Source organism: Aythya fuligula, chromosome 21 (assembly GCF_009819795.1).
Source record: "Aythya fuligula isolate bAytFul2 chromosome 21, bAytFul2.pri, whole genome shotgun sequence".
Classification (NCBI taxonomy): Eukaryota; Metazoa; Chordata; class Aves; order Anseriformes; family Anatidae; genus Aythya; species Aythya fuligula.
The window spans coordinates 3,784,524-3,807,410 of record NC_045579.1 but is presented as its reverse complement, the minus strand read 5'-3'; the positions used below and the strand labels follow the sequence as shown (position 1 = coordinate 3,807,410).

Below are 22,887 nucleotides of genomic sequence, written 5' to 3'. Positions count from 1 at the left end.
TGCCTTCAGACAGCAATACAAGATAAGACATTTTAGAAAAAAAGATGGACTATCTGCAAAATAAGCAGAATTTAGATTTGACCCGTTTTAAACTCGGTGTATCTGCCCAGCTCTTACAACAGTTCAAACAGATGTATTTATAACTTTAGTTAAACCAATTTTGTTTTCTCATACAGCCAAAGTTTCAGAGCAAGTGTATGAAACAGAAAGAAGATAACCTACTACACTCATTAGCCACTAGACAGAATTCAGTCCCTAATGCCCAGCTGAAGATTACAAGCCTCAACAGATTTAATCCCAAGCAAACCTCAATGGTAAGAGCATGCCATAAGCTTGTCTTTAAAATTAATATTAATGTAAACATTCAGGAAACTATATGAAGATCTACAGGTAAAAAGAAAAGAAACTTAAAAATATATAATTAGAAGAAAGCACAGCACAAAGGTAAGATATTTCAGGTCACATGCAAATCAGTTAAAAAAAGGGCAAAAAATGGTTTCTTGTGTATTTTGTTCCTTGGAACACACTGCTCTGGACAGGGCAAGGGTGCTTCTCCTGCCACATCGTGTGACAAAAACCTCTGAACTTCCAAGTAGAGCTGGTCTTCCAGCCATACTCCCAACCATTCGCCTTGGATTTGCACATTACTACACATGCACACACTAAAGCCAGCAGGAAGAATGACTGGGACATTTATAGGCTGCCAGAATCCTCTTTAGTGTGAACTTTAAGCACAAATATGTTCTTAATTAACTAGAAAAGAGCTGGGAGTTGGGAAAAGAAGCCAAAGCTGAGACACACCCTAAAAACCATTCCCAGCTGGAATGAGAATCCCCAGCCTGAGACATCTCTGATCTTAGTCACACATGGGAAACATGGCAGCTTGAAACTAAAACTCTCGGTGTATTTTCTGCAGCTGTAAGAGCAGATGCAAATAACAGAGTGTGAGAAACAGCCTGAGATGTCTGATGATGTCATGGTAGTGACACTGACTGTACTTCCCTCTGTTACTTGCACTGGGGAAAGCAGCTCTGAATTTTATGGCTTTATATATGAATAGGAGGCAGTGAAGCTTAAAGGAGCTATAAAAATACTGGAACTGGGTACCTTGTCAGACATTCACCTGCAGAGATGTGTGCAGCAGACTGATAGGCCCTGAGCTGGGTGGCCTACAAGATCTAAGCTGGAAGTTCAAGCCCCATAAATGCTACATGAGCAAAAGTTTGCTTTGTGGCCACCCTGCTGTTATTAAGAGGCAAAAAGTGGATTTTAACTGTGGATTTTGTTAGATTTATCTCACGGTTTGGAATTGGTGGAAATCGCTCTGAATTTTTCACAATGATTTGCTGTGTTTTTGGCTGTGGTTACTGCATCAGCAGAGAACTGGAGCAGGCATGGAAGGGCCCTTGGATAAAGTTAAGTGAGGCACAGAGTGACACAGGCTTTTTTTACTGACCCAAAGGTGCCGAGAAAAACGTGGGCAGGGTGAGTGGGGAAAGGAGATGGGCAAAGGACACTAAGAGAGAAAGCAAAGAAGTGTTACCTGCTGCATCCTGAACTAAGGGAACGTCACTTTTTACTGGAGTTGGAGTGGCAATGATGGGCGAAAACCCAGTGGTGCTGGCGGCAGGCATGACTATGCCTCTGCTGGATCCAAGAGTGGCACTGAGCAGAGAGTATGAGAGACAAGATGGAGAAAAAAGATAGGGGAGGGTGGGAAGGGGAGACCTAAGCAGGGCTTGTGAGAAAGATGGAGGCAGAGGTGGTGGCTGAGGTTGTGGTACATTGTGGGTAGCATCATCGGCAGCAGCAGTAGCAGTAGAAGGAACCAGGCAGCCTGGAGAATGTGGAGAGAAAAAAAAAAAAAAAGAAGAAAAAAAAGAAAAACAAAAACAAACAAAAACAAAACAAAACAAAAAACACAAAAGAACCAAAATGAGAACCCAGGAGCGGAAGCAATATGATGAAAATGGAAAATACATTCACAAATGTATGAAACAGAATTGTAACAGAGAAGAAATGGAAGGTGAGGAACTGACAGCATCAGGAAGAGGAGGGTTGTCTGTGCAGAAGGTAAGGTGGCTGTAGTGGCGTGGGGGAAGAGCCACAGGCTTTCAAGCAGAAATTCCTGCTTGTTTGGTCCTTGTTCATTTATCTGGTGCCAGCTTGTACCAACTAACAGCCGTGAGGGTTGTCTTACACCTTGGGCAGGTGGACTTGCTCCCTACCATTTCCTAGGATGAGTGACTTGGGCTGGATGGTGTGCTGAGAAGGGAGAGAGAGCTAGGAAGTGCTGTCCCACCAGAACTCTTTGGAGGAGCTTTGATGCCATGGGGCACCCACTATCATGCCCCAGCAGTGTTTGTATGAAGGTAACATGTGGTTAGAGGTGCTATCTGATAACCTTCACCTGTCTGGGGTGGGAAGGCAGAGCAGGAAAACGTATTTGATATTAAAGCAAACTCAGAGAGGCAGCTTATCTAGAATGTATCACCTAACGCTGGGAAGGAGAGCTAAGAGATCCCTGAATCAACACTAGATGATAACAGAATTCATAAAAGAAACCACGCTACTGAAGAGATAATTGTGTAACACGGGGCAGTGGGAGATGGCTACCCATTATCCTTGCAAGCAGGAAACAATGGCAGAAACTTACTGCAAAAAAGAGGAGAATGATGGAGGTCTCCTCTGTGCAACACTTGACAAAGTGGCACAAGAGGCATGAGGCAGGGAGCTCAGTGAGCTGCTTTTATATGTTGCTTTCTGAAGATGCGGTAGTCTTTTTTTCCCTCCTGCATATAATATTTGCTATTGTACAGCCTCTCTGTACCTCAACAGTATCAGAAAAAAATGCCCGACTTCAGATGCTGCACAAAGAAATATAAAAAGATAATGGGAAATGCCAGGGACAGAAGAGCCCTGCAACATTTTTTTTTTTCCTTTTAAATCAGTTATTCAAAGAGATCCACTCCAAGACAGAGGATAAAAACCTCTCTTCAGGGAAGAAGAAAGATATGCTGTTAGTTCATGGACCCTTGAAGTGCACATTCTGACGGATCTCTTCTCAAAAAAGATGGAGGGAGCTACGTTAGTAAGAGGAACTATCGTAAAGCTGGTGCAATTTGTGTTTTAAGGTGCAGTTGTCCTTTGGCCTCTCTTCATGAGTTTATCTCCCAAGAGAGCAGGCAACTGACGATCCATGTCACCCCCCCTTCTTCCTTACCTGCTGATGTACTCTCATTGCCCACTGGAGTGCTGGAGCAGCTGCGGTCCATATTGGAAGATTCAGAGGAGATCCCCCCTGGGCTACAGCCAGTGTAATCCATGTACTCATCTGTTTCAGTGTCCATCATGCTCGGGGGTCCCTGAAAGGAAGCTGGGGTTCCTGATGAGGCTGGGCTGGGTGCCATGCTGCCAACCTGGGGGAGATTTTCATTTCTTGGAGTGTGGCCAATAACCTGCAGCAAGAAAACAGGACGGGGACTTTCACACCAAAAGCATGATGCCAAGACCAAAACCATCTGTCTGCATGTTTATTTCCCTCTGCCACCGCTCATGAGGGATAACTGGAACATGCTCGTGAGTGGAACCCATGGTACTGTGGCTAGGAGCATGAATCTTCCTTCACTGGGAGCTCAGAGCATTAAACTTGGCACATGTATTCTGGTATGTGAATTGTGATGCGCTCAGAGGCTGGGAGTGTTAATCTTGGCACCAATATCCTGGTGTGTGGATTCTGATGCATTCAAAAGCAGGAGGTGTTAATCTTGGCATTGCTACCTTACTGTGTAGGTCCTGCTGCATTTAGAGACTGGGAATACGACTACTGACATGCCTGCCCTAGTGCCTGCATGCTGAGACACGGCGACAGGGGATCGCAGACTGAAACCAGTGACCTGTGTGTCTGCTGCTGTACTCTGTTCACGTGCAGCTGCCGTGGCCTGGCATGGCGTGGTCTCCTCTGGATAGTTACACCTGGGTAGTTACACCTGGGTAGGTACCCAGAAGCAATGTATAGCCAAACACACCATTAAATGCCTACTGAGCACTCATGAATGGGAAAAAAATGGAGTTAGGACGGTTAAATGCAGACAGGCAGTGGCAGTGCAGCAATCTGTGAGCTTTGCTACATGCCCCAATTTGTGGTTTCTTTCTCTTTTTGCTATTTGCTGGACTGCTCCACGGGCTAAGCACAGCCGTAGATTAAGATGTGCACTGTATGCTCTTGGGGTTGCTTTGGCCACAGTTACTGCTTTTCCACTGCTAACGTGACATGGGATTGCCAGTGAGGGAGGTGGAAGTCAAAACTAGCATTTTCTGCTCTGCGTGTACTAGGAGGTTTAGGGCTCTGTAGTGGAGGAAGATTTGTTTGTTAAATCTGAGTTTGATTCTTGTACCTGAGCACTTAATTTTAAGAACAAAAGCTGCCGTAACAGTAACACCAGTTCCTTGGCATGTGTGAACTCATTAATTCCAACAGCAATAGACTGGAATGATTAACTTTTTGACAGTACTTGACAGCTAACAGGGACCTCTCAGTCCTGTGTTGTGGAATGGAAGAGGGTTCCCATCTTGCTTCTACAGGTAGCACCTTTTGCTTTTCACATACCAGATGTCCTTAGGGTTAGCTTAGTCACAGGTGTTCAAATAAATGCAGCTCATTTCATCTCCTAAGTCAGTGCAAGTTAATGCAACCAAGGAGTAAGAAGAACAAACAGGAGGCTGCAGGACTGCTGCCATTCTGAACAGTAGGTCAGCGCTGCAGTTGAACCTCTTCAATTTATTCATGAAACAGAAAAACCTAATCCGGCAGTTGCTCTTGGTTGTGTTAGACAAAAGTGACTGCACTGCCCTGGTACTTCCTGAGAGAGGACAAGGAGAGCCCCAGTGTAAGGCCAGATCAGTAAAGGAAGAGAAATCTTGAAACTGGTGTTTCTAGATGGAAGCAGCAAATAATTGTTTATGTGCAACAGGAAATGTTTGCTTTAACCAGCATGTTCAATTCTTCCACATCCTAAGCACTTTAATTTTAATAAGCCAATTGGTGTATACTGAGAGCGTGGGGAGGGAGTGCATGCAAGTTATAAATATGAATATTTTAGTGTTATCCTTCTCAAATGTTTTTCTCCACAACTCACGAGGAAAGGCTGTTTAGACTAAGTAATGCTTTGATGTTGTCTCTCCTCATATGACAGGAGTCAAATCAGCTGAAACTAGCTTAGGTGAATGCACACATCCCAGGTGCATCCCCCAGTGCAGACATGTGTCCTTAGGAGCTTGGTATGAGCATCTTGGCATCAATGCAGTTCTGCAGCCAGCAGACGAAGGGACTATCACTACATACAGAGCTACAACATAAATAACCAGCCAGTCACCTGAGTAGGAACACGATCAAAATTCTTCCCCAGCATCCGTCTCATGTGCTTTCTGGCATGGGATGTCATTTGGTGCTTGAGCAGGAAGGAGAACTGGCAGCCCTCTCGAATACAGTGGAAGTGGCTGTTCACCTGGTTGTATTTGCAACCTGCAGACACAAAGCCAAGGTATGTAGTACAGGAAAGGTACCGAGAGAGAGCAAGACTGTAGGGAAGATGGTCTGGAGACAGGACAAGGCTGCTGCTCTATGGATTTTTGGTAGACTGGAGATTATCAATGGTCATGGGTTCTTCAGGAACAGTCCTGAATGATAGAAACCACATTTTTTTGCCTGCTGAGCAACTGCAGGAGAGGATTATAGGGTACAGAGATTTAAAAAGTGGACCAGAACTGCAGACTGGCCCCATCCCTGCTTATGTAAAGACGAAGGAAGTTGCCATTATGTCTAGCAGTGCCTATTGCTCCCCAGTCTGAGCTAGTGCCTTTTGCTTTTCAGTGGGAACAAAACCAAGACTTTTAACTGTATCACAGGATTTACAATTGAAAATACATGCTCACAATTAGATTTGAAATGAAAAGTTCTTTTTTTTCCCTTTAACTGTGCTCTCAGAACAGAAGAGCAGTCTTAAAAGCCCCAGCTCTGGACAGTGTATGCTCTCTGGTCAGACAGAAAGAGCCAGAAAGTGTTTATTGCCACTCCACGTTTGTAGTGCAGGAGGGGCAGCTACTAAACAACAATTTCTATACTTTCTGGTGTACAGCACTTCACACATTCTGCTCCTGGCACACACTGCCATGCATGCTGGGAGTTTGCGTACCTTGTTAAGGTGCTGCATTCAATAGCTGATAAATAATGGCTTGTTGCAGCTAAAGCAATATCAGCAGTCAGGTTCTGTCTGTTCTCTGTCAGCCCCTGTACATCATCTTATAGACGTTCAGGTACAGGGCTACAGACAGCCCCAGTTTTATTCATCTCTCTACACCCATCTGCCTTTACTTACATACATACATATTTGTCTCTCTCCCTCCCTCTCCACCTATGCTTACAGGCACAAAAACGTATCTATAAAAGTCTATCTGTTGATGCAGTGTGTGTTAATAAACTTACACAGCCCCTAAAGCAGGCTGGTGCTTCTGCACCTGCTATATGCATATTTAACCTAAAAGAGAGAGCTGCACAGAGAAGTAGACGTGCATTTACACGTTGGTATAACCATCGACACCCACACAAACACATCCAGCTACCCCATCCTGTCGTGCTGCCTGTCTCTACATAGGCAAATGCAGAGTGTTGGTTAAAACGTACGTTTAATGCATGGCAAGCCCAAGCTATAGGCGTATGTACATCCCGCTGGATGCAAGTACCCCTTCACTCCCAAAATAAACACTGCTGACACATGCACAGCCTGCAGACAGCTCGCTGCCAAACAGCTCCTGAATCACCCAGCCCATCTTTAGCTCACAGATAGCGTTTTATGTGCAAGCCAAGTTGCTGTTTGTTTAGGTATTCCACTCCCCCACAGCCCCACCTCGTTTGCCCTCCCCATCACGTCGCTGTTCTTCGGGATGAAGAACAAACAGTGCTGGCGGGATTGAAATGGTATCAGCAAAGGGCAGGTGAAGACTCGCCCGTTGCCAGGGCAGCCGTGTAGGCTGGGTGTCATATATCATTGTCCTGCTTTGTCTAGCCCCTGCTATCACCTGAAACACCTAAAGTTGAGTAAATAACAGCAACTGCTGAATCTACTGACATGTGTAAATGAGCCCTAGGTGAGTACTGGCACTGGAGTGTTGACATTTATTACCCTGGTTACCACAAACAAGTTGCCATTTGAGTATACATTTTTTTTTTATGCATGCAAAGCTGAAAAGTTTGGCCCTGGTTATGGTGGCTGCAATGCCCAAGAAAGAACAGCATCGGGCAGGAGGCATGGTATGGCCAAGAAGGACGGAAGTGTTATTCTGAACTCTCTTTTGTTTCAACCTTAAGCCAGGACCGATAGGGAAGGCTGGGTCTGTGACAACAGCAAGGCACAAGACAACTACGTGACTCCCAGTTAGTGACCACCAGTAGGTCAGGATGGATCTCAGATGGAGCTCTCCCTAGGGACTCGCCCTGGCGCACAGCAATGGGCTTCAGCTTGAGGATACCTCACTGGAAACCCATTCTGCTCTCTGCTGTTGCTCATTTGTTTTACCAAATCTTAGAGGCCCTAAGATTTAGTAACTCCTGCAGTGCTGCTAATGGTTTTGGCAAGTGGGCATGCCACGGGCTGAGGCTGTGCACACTGCAGGTGTTTCCTTCAGCCGTGCGCTGGTGGAGGGCTGGGCTCGAGGCACAGCACCAGCTCCCTGCTGCTCACAAGTGGCTGTGGAGAACGGGGTCAGAAGAGGAAGGAGCAGGTTACTGAATGCCCTTCTCCATACTTCTGTCTCATGCTATTTACCCTTTGGCTTTCAGTATGCAGCCCTGGCAACAGCTACAAAAAAAAACAACAAAAAAGTCATCTGAAGCTGCCTGGAGTCAGGTGAAGCAGCAACTGGAGGTCAGTGCAGAAGGACCTTTGAACAAGAGCTTCATCAGAACAGACATTTCCCATATGCTTTTTTTTTTTTTTTTTTGCTCCTAAGAGCACCCTTCAACTCTGCCCAAGACAGGCATTAGGCCCAAAGACGGTAAAGTGCCAAAAAATGGAAAAAAAAAAAAAAGAAAAATAAGATTGCCTTAACAGATCATGACCAGCAGGGAACCTGTATCTCCAGATAAGTGTACATATAGGTATATGCATATATCTATCTATCTATCTATATTTTAATCCTCTATACTACAGCTTCTAGTCATTTAAGATCTTTGGTCTATTTGAGAAAAAAGGAACCCTCATGCTTCAACTCAGGCAGATCAGGAGCAGATTTCTGTTTGATTCTGTTTCTTGTTTGTTTAGTGATTTAATAACCAAATACATCTCTAGCATAGCTCACATGCTCTAACTCGTGGTATTCTTAGCCTGGATGTAGAAAAGACTACATGGGAAGGGTGAGGGGGCGTGGGGGGAGAGGAGAAGACTCACCCAGTCTGCCACACTCTTCTCGCTTGGTAAAATACTTGAAGCCATTGGCTGCCCTTCTTTCTGCCTTCTCATGTTTTTTCACATGCCAGGGCAGCTTGGTGGTGATGTTAGTCACAAAGTAGCAGCCAGGACGAAGACAGTGGTAATGCCCTCGCATCCTGAATTCACAGTGCTAGAGGGGAGCAAAAAGGCGGGTTGCTTTAAGCAGATCTAGAACAAATGCACTCTCATTTGCCTGCTACTAATGCTGTCCCTGCAAGAGAGGCCCGAACTGATATTCAGCATCATATCTACTTCATCTTCCATAAGCCACAATGCAAACTTGTTCCCTGTCATGTATTCTGCATGGCACCATTCTACACATGAATGACCCCAACACACAGCTAGGATTCCATCACTTCCCCCTAACTGGTGGCTTTTCAAAGTAGTCATCACCAATTTTTATTCTACTTCATCTTGAGTCTCTTAGATCATTCAAGTTTCCTCATCTCATCATTTCAATTCAACACAAAAGCAGTGGGATTCTCTGTTTGATGGAAACCAAACATTTTGCTAGACCAATTGAGGCCCTTCCATGGATCTGTCATTAGACCAGGACTGAACCTCTTGGCCTCAGTTCCTATTGTGTTGTCTACTTATTCTTGCCCATGCTTCTCCCGTGCATGTCCTCAGGCCAGGACACTGCTTTTGAATTCCTCTTACCTGGTTTGGACAGAGACACTGCAGCGAATAGTAAGCAAACTGGTCTCGCACATTCACCAAATTATTGTTGGGGTTGATGTGGTCCAGGCAGTGGGATTCTGCTTTGCCAGAGGTTTTGCACACATACTTGCAGTTCCCAAAGAGACAGTGGAAGTGGAATTTGTTGGCATACTTGCAGTCCGTTGCCAGGCAGGGATCACTGGAATACATCCAAAACCCAATCATCACCTTCACTCATTTCACACATTTGTTTCTTTGCCAACATTTAATTCAAGGGGAGCCCAGCTGAAGCCTCTGTTCCAAACATGGCCTACAGATTTCCCATAGCCACCTTCCTCTTTAGTAAAATTGATGCTGGCAACCCTACTGCAATGCTAGCAAGCTACTGCACTTTCTTGATTAAGATTGTTAAAATAACAGTAGTGCATGGTGGGATCTGTAGTCTTTCAGGGCCACACTTCTAATCTAAAGCTCTCTCTCGAGGTCTGGCTAGGTACTGGTATTCCCTTTCTGCCTGTACTTGTCTTAGTGGTGATTTGGATTGTTTCTATTGTCTCCGTTTTGTGTAACTGAAATGAAACTCCTGGGTATGCACACTGGAAGATGCCAGGGCTTCCCCTAATTAGACAAGACCTGCAGTGGTCTATTTAATCAGCTAAACAGTTTTGGTACCTTACCCCCTCTGCCCAGCCCATGGATTTCAGGTTGCACACACAGATCAGAGGTAGCTGACCCTTGATCTCTTGGATCCCGAGCACTGTACCCACTGCTAGCTACTCAGAGGTGTGAAGTGGAGTTAATGCACATCTTTGAAAGCAGGCAAATGACTGTTCATGTATAGCCCAGAGAGCGATACCCTAACAACCTGAACAGCTAAGCTGTAATGCCTAACCTGATCGTGCCCTCCTGTAACCAACCTAGCTTCTGCCTCTTGATATACCAGAACAATCATCACAGCACCACTGTGAAACTTCTTGAATGGTTTAAAAAAAAAAAATCAAAAAAACACAATTCAGAAATGTATGTTACCTTGTATGTAAACTAACACTACAAACCCAGATGCACAGAATGTCAGGAGACTGACTACACTTGTGGAGGAGTTCAGCCAGAACTCAAAACTGACAAAGCTGAAGTGAGAGAGGGTGCTCCCTGTTCCTCAAGCTACCGAGGGCTCCACTCCTGCTTAAGGCAGAGTCCAAGCACTGGTGTCTCCTCTACTACCTGACCCCCCGGCTTCTTCAATGAAAAAAATGATGCTGTAACACTCAGTGTTACAGGTGACATTTGTATGAAAAGGCCACAGATCTTATTTGGGGACAAATCCCAAAGAAATCCGACATTTTTTTCATCAATCATTTGTAAATATCTACTGTTAGTTACCTTAAAACTTTAAAGATGCTACGCTCCCTCTGTAGCCTTCAGTGTCAAAAATACTGCAAAGAGCTGTTTGCCTCCCATGAGGTATAAAAAAGGCTTCAGTGAGCCTTTTTATGTCAATAAGTTTATTTCTGCTCTACACTTGTATCTAAAAGTGCTCCCAGTTGTACTGAAAAATCCATTTTTTTCCCTAGGATAGCTGAGGGTATTTTCTAGAGTATACAGAAGTAACTTTCCTGGAAGATAAAGCCCAGAGATCCTTCTTGGCAGAAGGCCTCTCAGTGGGTGAAGGTAAAGGGGATTGTGAGGTTGGAGAGGAACCAAGGAGGCAAGCAGCGTCTACAAGAACTTACTTCTCCTGGAACTGGAGAAATCCGGGTTTGACCTGAGGCTTGGCGTTCTCCAGGGAAGTCGTTGCCAAGGGTGAAGCTGCCAGGTTAGGCACTGATGCTGGGATCTGAGGCATCTGGGGTATGGTCGAAGCCAGCTGCTTCCAAGCTAGCAGCGTGGGGGCAGAGGGCACAGTCGCCGGGCTTGGGGTGGGCACGTCGAGGGCAGGAGCGCTCGCCATGGTGGCAGACGAAGCAGATGGTGATGAAGGGGCCAGTGAAGCCTTACTCTCAGTAGTAGTTGAGAAGGGAGACTCAGAGTTACTTTTCACAGCTCCGCCCTCGGTTCGGAAGTGAAAACTGCAAAAAGATGGAGTAATTTATATACAGCTTCTCGACCAACGCATGTAATATGATTAAACATCAACAAGAACGTGGCAGTAGTCTGCAAACAAACTAGCTGAGGTGAAGTCCTAAAAGGGACTCTGCCCACTTTGTGGAAAGCTTTAGGGTCCTTCTAGAAAATCTGTGAGGAAAAGGGAATTTATTAAGCAGGGTGGAGACAGAAAGGTTCGATAACGTGTTAAAATCAGAGCGGTGCAAGCATGGCTGCAGACAGCAAGGTCAATATGACTTGAGGGCAGCTTCCCATGGCTGTTGTGAGAAGCCAGTCATTTGTAGCAGTGAACCACAGGCCTCCAGCCCCAGAGACGAGCTGTGCTAACAGATCTTTCTGTCTTAAACTTCACAACAGCACCTTCCCTTTAAACCCCTTCAGACTCAGCCATGTGGCCAGCTGCTGAAGGCCATTCTCATTCTCTACTTGGGCAAATCTTCCACTGCCTTTAAAAGGAACTTGGCATGGGTTTAAACTGCAGATTGCTCCACAGAAATTAGCAACAACTTCCAGTATCCCGCCCTTCCTTTGCTACTCCCTTCACTGTGACAGTGGGAGCATGGCTTAACTTCATTCTTCACCCAAGAGTCACCTGGAATTCCGAGCGTGCTGTACAGCTGCTGTAATATAGGCCATAGTATCTATTTCTGGCTACCAAACCCTGGGCTGTCCACTGCTGCTTTCCAAAATGATATGAAATGACAAGGGTTTACAACATAGAACGTTGCAAGGTGAGGAAGCTGGTCTTGGGCTGGACAGTTTGCTTGAAGATCCTCATCCGTATGATATGAGCATCTTAAACAAAGCCATATAAACTAAGGGCTAGGGAAGCTTGTTAAAAAACATTTGTTGTGACAAGACAAAGAAAAATAAAATGCTTTCCACACTGCAGTGACGGGAAGCTGCTCTACAAAGAGTCTGCATCCAGTGACAATGGTTGGGGTTACAGGTCCCCCTCCCTCTCTTATTCTCTTATTTCTTTGTACAGTGTATTTGTATGCTGGGGGAAATATTTGTCTCCTTGACCACACTGTCTGTCAGGTAGGCTAAGGAAAAACAAATGCCCACTTCTCAACCTTGCCAGCGCTGCGTGAGACACCTGTCACAAACTGAGCACATTTATTGTGAAACAGAATTAAAGAGGACATCGTGTTCTGCAAACATGTCAGCTGAGCACATTTACACAGGAAAGGGGTGGGTGCCCAGAGGCTGCCCTCAGGACTGCCCACATTCCTGGTCCTGACCCTCCTCCTGCACTGAGTGCCGTGTGGAGTCTCCTCCAGGTTTCCCAAGGCTCTCCTACTCACTTGGCATGCTTGATGGCTCCATCCAGGGTGCTGAAGAGGGCACCGCATTCCTCCACGACACAGTGGAAATGCACCTTATGCAGAAAGTCGCACTGCGCGTCGCAGAAGTCCTTGGTACCAAACCTGGCCAAAGCAGACAAGCAGGCATCTTACAGAAGGCCCCAGAAGGCAAGCAGTAGCGGAACAGACATTTCTTTTTGTTTTTCAGCTCTACTACCATCCTGTTTTCTCACGTCCCTGCTGGGATCGCTGCTTGATTATGGCCAGTCACATAGATCTGAACACGCAGAACGAGAACCTAATTTCTCTGCAACTGGACTTGTCTGAGTGATTGAACTCCCATTCGCTTTTAGTGGGAGCAAAATACAGAACTACTCTGAAACAGAAGATGAAAATCTTTAATGTTATTGAGTGTCCGTACACAAAAGTCAGAGCTCTGAGGAATGAACAAAGGTTAGTAAATCTGCTTGAATTTACTGGGAGTACCACAGGGAAGGAACAACCGTGGTTAATGGGAATCTAGAGCCAGAATCCCCCTCCGCCCCCTAACACACACTTAAAATAACAGGCTAGCACATGGATGGGGGAGACAAAGCATCACCTATATAGCAATTACAGCCTAATATGCATAAATAGAGAATAGCACAGTCCCTGAAGTACACGAGAAACAATGCTGCAATGCAAAAAGCAGAGCAAAAGGCATCATCTAAGGTACATCTCTTGCCAGAGGAAATGGTCGAGAGAACAAAAGCAAGTAAGCACTGCTCATCCCCTGCTGAGAGTCTCCATCCTTAGTAGCAAATGTACACACGATTTCAAGAAACTCCAGAATCACAGGGAATCGAGAAATCAAGTAAAAAGCATTGGCAGGAAGGATTTGAAACTTAACAGGGGAATCTTGCATAATTAAGGTACAACAGTCTACAATTGCTCTGATGAGCAGGAAAGCAAGAAACAAACAGCAGCCTGCGTGGTCCCGAGGGGACTTCCTAACGATTTGAAGGTAAAGGAAAAAGAAAAAAAATAATCTTGAACTGGAGAATGAAAGGGCCAGTGGGTGTAGAGAACATGCAGTCAGTTAAGGCTTTCAGGGAGAAGATGAAGGAAAGAAAAGGTGTGATAAGAGAAGAGATAATAAACCAAGTTAGTGCAAGCTAAAGGGTTGTATTATCAGGAACAGGAGATTTTGTACTTCGAAATCCTGACAAAAATGGGAGGGAGGTGATGAGTCAAAAATGGCTGCCTTATAACATTTTCTTTGGACAGGGAAACTAAAGACAAGACAGATAATTAGGGATGAAATGAAGACCTTCTAGAAGAACAGATAAAGAGACTGGTTGGAAAATATAAATATGCACAAGTCAGCCAGTCTGGATGATGCATGTCCTGAAGTGCAATGGAAATTAACTCACAAACTGATTGCATTACTATTTGTTATTTTTTAAGCCATAGAGAAGAGGGAGATACTAGGGAACTGGGAAAAAAAAAATAAAAAATCTAGGTACCAATTCTTTGAAAAAAAAAAAAAAAAAAGACAAGTGATCTTTGGCAATTATCATACCTCTAGTCTTAACTTCTCCTTCCAGTAAAGTAATGGAACAAATATTAAGAGGGAGGAGAAAATCATTAAACATCTAGAGGATAAAGGAACCATGAGCAATAAACAGCATCAGGATTATAAAGAATAAATCTTGCCAGACAAATTTAATTGCTTTTTTTGATAGAATTACAAAATTAGTGGATGAAGGGATGCAATATATTTGGATTTTAGTAAAGCGTTTTGATACAGACTTGCATATGCTTAGAATTAATTCAAATTGGCTTGGATGTGAATGCTACCACATGGATTGAAAACTGGCTGAAGGACCGTAAACAAAGGCTAATGACAAACAGCGACGTATCGAGCTGGGAGGAGGTATCTCGTGAATGCTGCAAGGATGACTTTGGCTAGGTCTGAGCTTATTTAACATCTTCATTAGTAATCTAGGAGAAGGAGTAAACAGCGTGCTAATGAAATTCACAGAAGATACTAAACTGGGAGGAGTTGGCAACACCAAGGCAAGACGAGGGAAATAACACAGAGAGAGGCCTTGCAAGACATGGGGAAGGTTCAGCATGGGAGAGTCATATTTGGAAAAATACAGCTTATACATCGGGGGGTATTTTTATACATAGAGGACTCATGAGAGCAACATTACAAGCAATCCTGTGTAACAGTGGATGGTAAACACGATACATATACATAATGCAAAGATGGGAGTGCAATTGTGAGCTGCATATATGGGGCAGAAAGCTTCTGGTGTGGGGATGCAGGAACGGCAGCCCAGTTCTGCAAACAGCAGCAACACGATCAGCAGGCTGAAGGGACTAATTTACCAAGTCAGAGAAAAGGAAGTAAATAAACTTGGTTAAATGATATGCTAAAAATCTGTGACTAGGAGGTGAAGGACGTGAACTCCAATTGTGGAGAAGAATTCTGCTGTGGTTCAAGGGTATGTAACTAGGAGAGCTGCAACAAAATTATGAAAAGGGAAATTCAGGCAGCATACTATGAAAAAAGATCCTGACAGTGAAATGTATTATGAGGTAGAATAATGCTCCCAGAGACAAGGGAACAGCCACCCTGCTTGGCATAATTAAAACTAGGCTGGACAAAATGTTTGCAAATGGACTGCAGGGAAGGATCTCACACTAGCCAGGGGCAGAGGGACTAGAAGACCTTCTGGTCTTTTCCATCAAAGTCTGTGATTTACAAAGTGTCCACAGGCATTTGTAGGCAAAGATCTGTGTCAGAGCACTAACCCATATGTGTCTGCCGGGGTGTATCTGTGTATGCTCAAAGCATGTGTCTGTCTGGGCATGTATGTGCATGTGTCTGCGTGTGGGTGAGTTTTGTATCTGTTCCATTTTCCTTTCAAGCCTCCTCGTCTACAACAAAAACAGCAGAAACCATGCAGTTCCCATTCCCCCTTGGACTCCTTGTTTTGTTTCAGTGCACCACTTCTATGATCAGAGGAAATTCCACAACATTTTAAGGCTTCTGTGATCTGTGTTTAACAACTAAACCTGGCCTAACAGTGGTTCGGTGCTAAGAGTGAGCTACACTTGGTCCCCAGGACCTGCAGACTGGGACATGTAGAGGAGCCTGAGGTATGCCAAGGCAAACAGGGTGATGTGTAGAGCTCTGCTCCTAGCTGGCCCTCGTGTTCCCATTGCAAAACAACTCTACATGGACAGTCATTTCTTACAGGACACCTCCTGCAGCCAGCCAGGACTGAGGACTAACTGCACTCCAGGTGATCAGCATGTGACAGAACCAGACCTTTAAATTTGACAGAACTCATCATTCAAACATCAACCAGTGAGACGGACACTATGCAAAGAAAATCATTTCCCTTTCCTCTCCTCCCAGCTCCATGCCCTCCTTACCGGCGCAGGTACATCTTCCATGGCTCAGAGAGCTTCTCCTGGACAAGTGCCTTCACTGCCTTGCCCAAGTACTGTGTTGGCTCCCCAGCCCCAGCCTGGCTGCCATCACCTTCTGCCTTAATGTTCAGCAGATTGCCAAGGCTGGCACTGGTCTTGGACATCTGGAACAAGAACACAGACACTGCATCAAGCCCAGCACGCAGCTGCGGACACTGCTAGTCTGGATGCCCTCAGGACCATCCTGTGGAAAGCTGTTTCTTCAAAGAGAGAAGAGAAGTCGTCTGCACGGGCTGCCTCAACTGCAGCAGCAAGGCTGAGTAACACCTCACTCTGTGGCATCCTCCACCCAGCTGTCACAAAGCCCATCTAGTGGTTGTGTCTCTTGCGGGAAGTAGTGAGGCATCCATTCAGTACACTGGGAAACTGAGGCGAGGGGAGACGTGCACACTAAAGTCCTTGGAAATTCAAACTAACTTCACTGAAGGACTTATTTCACTTTCTATGTTAAATGGATATATTGTCCACAAAGCAGGACGTGGACTCATAATTTGCCTCGTCTGAAAGGCTTCAAATAGATTCCATACTAAGAAGGTCTGGAGGTCCAGGTGCAGGATGTGCAGAACAGAAAAAGGAAGTTACTCAGTCTCTCTAGTGCTTAGAGAGAAAAAAATCGTTCATAATAAATGCACAGTTCCCCAGGCCTGTTCCTGCTTTGCTGCTCTCTCTAACAATGGTTACTTTCCTCCAGTAACAACAGCAAAATGCACAGTATGTATTAAAGCAGGATCAGGCCCAATACTTGCACTGAAACTCCACCCCCTTGAGGATCTCAAAGCCCTTTATACAGATCAGTTAATTAAGCCTGACAGCCCCCCTAAATAAACTGCAGTACGCTACAGGAACCCTGGCTGTTTGAGCCTCTCTTAATGCCCCCTGAAGGTAAAGCCCCTGCTGCTATGTGGAGACTGCAGTTCTTTATGGCTGGAGCCAGAAATTCAGCTCATGTTTTTTCTGTAAAGTTTTTTTAACATTATTTTTATTTATTTATTTATTTATTTATTTTATTCCTAGGCAAATAATAAAGGTTTTCTCTACCAACAGAAATTGTGTGCAGCAAGAAGAAGCAAGCACGGTGTGTTCCTGAGCACACACAGCTTGGGTCTGCAACCCTTAGTCCTGGAACGGGCTCCTTCAAATCAGTGGGCTCTATTCTTTGCTGCTTTATGTCATTATTTAATCCCCTTCCTACTTTACAGAAGGAAGAAACCTGAAGAAGTGTGTTTTATACCTGCGCTGCACTTATTTTGCATAATGCCAAGAACCTTTATGCTGTGGTGCATGCCTTTATGCTGTACTTTTATGCAGGGCTGCACACAAGCAAACGTTTATTCCTAAACATATGCTTCAACTGGAGATTTTCAAGCGAAGCATCTATTGAAAAAGAATTTTCCTGAGCTGGGGCCTTCAGAAGGACTTGGGATCTCCAATAGCAGACTTACTAAATAGATTTACTCGCTAGAGAAGGAACTGCGTATTTGGAGTCACTAGAGGGATAACGTGCAGGAACGAGTAAGAAATTAAGCTTAAAAGGGAACACCAGAAATCCAGTGTAACAGAGAACCAGTGCAGAAGGAAAGTGGTAGAAGGATGAAACTAGAAATGAAACAACGTGTGAAGAGTGATGGAGTAACAGAGAAAGGAGTCGAGAGACTACCCGACAAAGTCACTTTGCCCTCTCTTGAGGATTATATGGCCTTGATGCATGTAACGCCCAGAGCCAAGGGGATGGCAATAGTTCTGCCTGTAAAACCTATCACAGTGGAATATTAAAGCATGGCTCAAAGGCGGCCCTGATCTCTAATGCAGTTGTATACAACAGGAAAATTAATCTTGGTACAGTAGAATTTATCATGTGAAAGGGAAATATATATTTGAGATGATGTATAATTTAAGGAAAAAGTAAAGAAAAAGAAACTCTGCATTATTTAAAATAAATATTCTATAACATGGTAAAGTGGGCTCTGTTGGACACCATTACTCACACTAGAAAGGCAGAAATTGATGATTTCGGCTCAAAACTTCTGATTTTTTTCTTATTCTCTTTCATAAAAACAAATGATTCTCCTCCCCCTCCCCCAATGAAAGAAAACATTCGAAGTAAATAAAAAAAATGAGTAACTATAAAAAGAGAGCGAGAGAAGTTGCCAGGTTCTGGAAATAAAAATGGGGAAAAAAAAAATCTTTCGGAGCCCTCCTCCGTCTAGAAAGGATGAAAAAAAAGGTGTCAGAGGCTGCAATATATTTCTTCAGCCAGTTCATTAAATTAATTCGTAAGCAGTGGCTCTGAAATTATACCCGATGAAAAATGGTCTCAAAATTTAAATGGTACAAACTCATCTTATTAGAGGCAAAACATTAAAAAACAAACGCATCTCTTCCCCCCTCCCTCCCCGCCATCGCAGCTTTAATTTCTCTTGGTGGGGGGAATGAAAGGCGTTTGATGGATGGCTCTTACCTTATTCATAAGCGAGGATAAAAGAGATGAATTTGCCGAGACTGTGTGGCCATTTGATTCATTACTGGAACACACAAACCAACAGGGTTTAGTTAAGATGTGCACAGGGACTGTGAGCACTGAGATTAATCCTTCTCCCTTCAAGCTGCCTCACTCCTCACCTGCTGCATCCGGAGGAAGAGAATGATGCCCACCCTCCCTTGGGCAGGCCAAACTCTTACTGGTGATAGCCAAGACAGAAAGGAAGAGGGCTGCAAGTTTGCTGAATTCAGTTCTTTCAGCTATTAAACAACCCAGACCTCTTCCCCAGTGCCCACACCATCACACTCCTTTATCAGCTGACTCACAACCCACCCCATATTTTTTCTCCTTCTACCTATTTGAACTTTCAAAACCACACTGCAAAACCAGGGCAGCAGGCGAGGCTACGAGCCTTATGGCCACAGCTAAGCACACTGAAAGGCAACCTTAGTGTTTGACAGGCGTCAGTGATAGTTCTAGCTGACTGTAAGTGTGGGGGTCCTTAACTGAGGCTGCTTTATATAAAGTATGGGAAGAAATGTGTACAAGGGTCGATGTGGAGCAGGCTCAGGTATCCCCAATATCAGTTCTGCTGCAGTTTTTGCAGAGAGAACAATCCCCAAGCACTCCTGTTCTTAGGAAAGCTTTTAGACAAGCGAGACACAGGCTTTGAGATAGCACCTTCAGCTGTTCATCACCTCAGCTACGGGTTAGCACGTGCCAGACCCAGGCCAGCTGTCGGTGCTGGCCAGGCCTGAATGCCCCTGCCTGCACTCATCTCTCACCCATGGTCCTTGACGCTCAGGTCCAGGCTGTGCTCCTGCAGGGACTCCTGCCCGGTGCCAGAGGACGATCCCATGGCCTCCACCGGCTCCTGCTTCACCTGCACTGGATTGAACCGTCCGGGAGCTGCCGCCTGTCCATTCCCTGCTCGAGAAAGGCACCGAAATTAGGTTGTAAAAATTAAAACGAAAAAGGTAGCTCAAGGATGGGGTTGCAGTGGCAAACACACAAGTTAGATCGCTATCGCAACTGCGGAAATGGAAAAAGCACAGAAAAAGTGTGGGGGGAGGGAAGGGCCGGGATTGCTGGTCAGCGTTTATTGCCAAGATGACATGATGGGTTCTGACGTCCACTCCAGCGTGGAAATTCTTCAAGTGATAATTATTGCAAAATTATGTCAAAGTTGTCCAGGCTATGGGCCCTTTAAAGGAGAAGGGCGGAAGGAGCGTGGGGGAGACCTGATTCTCTGCGCAAACTGTCATAACTAATTTGCGGGGCTGCCTCTTAAGCGTTTATTAAAGACTCCGTTAATGCTGAGGCAATGTGGCAGCTTTCGACTGCTAGTCAGGCCCCCGTCCCCGTCCCCAGTCCCAGCGTTGCCGTAGCGACGGCAGCGGCCTTGCCACTGCGCCTGCCCGGCAGCACCATCTGCCCAGGCCGGGGCTATCGGAGGTGACAGCCACCGGGCCTGGCCGAGCCCTCGCCACCACCTTGCCCCCCACAAAAATGTTTTTTTTTTTTTTGTCGTGGCAGGGGGTTTTGTGCCGGGCCCTGTGAGGTGTGGAGTTGAATTGAAGGAAAAGGGGGAAAGGAGGAAGAACAAGAAAACAAATTGAAGAAGAAAAAAAAAAAAAAAGGAAGAAGAAAAGCGAAGAAAAAAGGAGGGGAAAAAAGTTGCTGACAGGAACATGTCTGCGGAGCTTTCTTCCACAATCCCCAAGTGACTAAAATATTAATTTACCCTCCGGCAGTACAGCTGACGGCGAGCTGCTTCTCAGCCAGCAAGTGGCATTTTATTAAAAAATAAAGGAAAATCGTTCCCTCAATGACCTTTCTCTGCTTTAGGAAACAATTTTTCAAAGAATAATTTTTAAAAGCATGCGAAAGTTCCCCTCCCTCTTTCACCACATGCCCTCGTCCCGCTCCCTCCTCGCCTGCCAGGAGGGCCCAGGGGCAGCGCTGGTGGTGCCGGCTGTGGGGCAGCCCAGAGCCAGGGGGTGCCAACAGGCAGAGCCCCCCCGACCCCACACTGCCAACCAGGTCCTGGCCATGGTCAGCAGGAGGCCGTGGAAGCACCTGGGAAACCATGCTGGGACTGCCTTCAAGGGTTCGCTTGCTCCAAGGGGTTAACTGCCATTCGAGGGTGAACTGGTCACGTCCAAATTTATTCGCCCATTTCTGCTCCTTTATTACCCCCTTCCCCACCTCCAGTCCCCTGGACAACCAGGTGGCTTCTCATTCCCTCCTCTCCATATCATCAGGCACTCACTCCTCCCGCTAGTAGGGCAGCTGATGGGAGTAACTCACCTGCTTCCAGTGCCACAGAGGGCTTGAGTGCAGCTGCTGCCAGCCTGGCCATCATAGGAGAGATTAATCCCTTGCTAGCAGAGATCCTTTCCATTATGGATGCCGCTGGAGCCGGAGAAGAAGTAGCCGAAGGCTCACCAGATCCTGAGATGGCCTGGGATGAGGAATCTGTAGGAGCAGATGATGTTGGATTGGCGCCGGCCGAACCAGCAGCCATCAGGTTAGCCGAGCTGGCGGGAAGCGGCGTGGAGACCCGGCTGGGGATGATGGGGAAGAAGGATCCAGCTGTGCCAGGAAGCGCTGAGTTGGAGAGTGCCAGGGCCAAGGGAATATTGCTGGGAAGAGCCTGGGAGAGCAGGCCAGAGATCTTGGTGGCTGGTGTCATGCTGTTGGCAGGCTTGCTGGCCTGCGAGGAAGCGAGCTCGGCAGCAGAGGAGGGCGCAGCTGGGACTATGAGAGAAACGGAAGACTGCTGACTGGTGGGGGAGGCACTCAGGCTGGAGTTCTTGGAGCTCATAGCGGAGAAGTCAATAAGGTCATCGTTACTGGACTCCTCTTGCTCGTTATCCTTGGATCCCAGGAGAGAGGCAGGCAGGCCCAGCACTCCCGAGCTCCGGATGTGCCGGCGCTCGTGCTTGCGTTTATGGGAGGTCATCTGGCTGGTGGAGGTGAAGGTGAAGCCGCAGCCTGCCCTTATGCAGTGGAAGTGGTTGGTGGCCTTGCTGTAGACACAGCCCTCATACTTGCATTCCTCATACTTGTAGAACTTCTTGAAGCCATCCTTGGCATAGGCATCATCTTTGATGTGGTAGCTCTTGTGCTTCTCAATGTCACACTTGTTCTTGAAGGTGAAGGTGCACCCAGGTCGCCTGCAAGGGCATCGAGGAGGAGAGAGTGGTTGGCTGTGCGGGCTAGGAGCACAACGCAACTGCTGTCACCTGCCACCCTCTGGGATAAGGACTGGGGCCAGGATGAGACAGTGGCCCTGGCTGCAAAGGGGCTAAGGAGCTTTATGTGGGCCAACCTGTGACACCAAGTCAAGGAAAAAATGCTGCTGTGTGAGAGCCTGGAAGCCAACCCGACACTGAGAAAAAAACAGGATAATATGGGGCTGCAAGAACCCCACTGCAAGTTCCAACCAAAACAGCAGCTAAAGGGGACTAAGATACAAACTGTGCTTTCCCACTCTCCTGAAAATGTGAGAAATCAATAGAAGAGCATTGTGTACAGAAGGCAGAGTCTGGCCCTGAAAGGGAGGAGCTGGCTGGAATGAGCTCTAGCATGAAAGTGCCATTAGCAGTGTATTAGTGCCCTCCCCCACCCCCAAGTTGAACACTGTCAGGGATGAGTGCTGTGATCGCCTTCCCCAATGACTCCTGGATCTGTTTTCTTTATTTCCTCAGATCACTGCAGACAGTGACAATCCTGGGAATCACATCTGCCCTGGAGCACGAGCTCTCACAAGAGCAGCATGGAGAAGGCCATGCCAGGGTAGACTGAGGCCCTGTGCACAATCCTGAATTTATGACGTGGCAGGAAGCAAACAGACCCTCCATCTCAGAGGCAGGATTCCCGTCCTTTCCTGCTATCTCACCTGCAGTGAAAATGAGTGGTTTTCTGCCCGTAGAACTGGCATTCCACAGTGCCACAGTCCTCCGTGGCACGGAACCGCTGAAACCCGTCGTTGATGAGCTGCGTGTTTTTCTTGTGAAAGTTCTCATGGGTCATCACGTCCGAGGTGCTTGTGTAGACCTTGTTACAACCCACCTACCCCAGGCAAAACAGGGAGTCATCAGTATAGTGTTCTAACACCACAATCTTATTAACATCAGCGATAATAAACATATGAGCAGCACACATACATTTCAGAGTTCCATTTGGACATTTCTCCTAGGAGCATTAAGTCATCACTTTAATTCCCAGTTTAAAGACTGATAGAGCAGTCACGAACAAAAGCAACTCTCTGGGCAGAAAAAAGGGGAGGATGCAGAGATAAAAGACCAGCTACAGATAATCGTGTCTGTGTGGGGAGGAAAGAAGCAGAGTTCCTGCTCCT

At 46.1% G+C, this 22,887-nt stretch overlaps 1 protein-coding gene across 5 annotated transcripts in view; it reads right to left on the bottom strand.

Annotated features, from left to right (window-relative positions):
- CASZ1 (castor zinc finger 1) overlaps nt 1-22,887 on the bottom strand; it is a 233,970-nt gene that overhangs the window by 7,363 nt on the left and 203,720 nt on the right. For 4 of the 5 annotated variants that reach the window (XM_032201411.1, XM_032201410.1, XM_032201408.1 and 1 more), the window contains 12 exons: nt 22,426-22,598; nt 20,832-21,700; nt 19,307-19,448; nt 18,501-18,564; nt 15,986-16,146; nt 12,557-12,679; nt 10,877-11,212; nt 9,147-9,345; nt 8,445-8,616; nt 5,376-5,524; nt 3,224-3,458; nt 1,544-1,837 (listed from right to left, as the gene is read on the bottom strand). In XM_032201411.1, coding sequence (XP_032057302.1) covers nt 1,544-1,837; nt 3,224-3,458; nt 5,376-5,524; nt 8,445-8,616; nt 9,147-9,345; nt 10,877-11,212; nt 12,557-12,679; nt 15,986-16,146; nt 18,501-18,564; nt 19,307-19,448; nt 20,832-21,700; nt 22,426-22,598 — 2,917 coding nt within the window. The remainder of the gene's footprint in view (nt 1-1,543; nt 1,838-3,223; nt 3,459-5,375; nt 5,525-8,444; nt 8,617-9,146; nt 9,346-10,876; nt 11,213-12,556; nt 12,680-15,985; nt 16,147-18,500; nt 18,565-19,306; nt 19,449-20,831; nt 21,701-22,425; nt 22,599-22,887) is intronic. The other variant, XM_032201412.1, reaches the window with a different exon arrangement.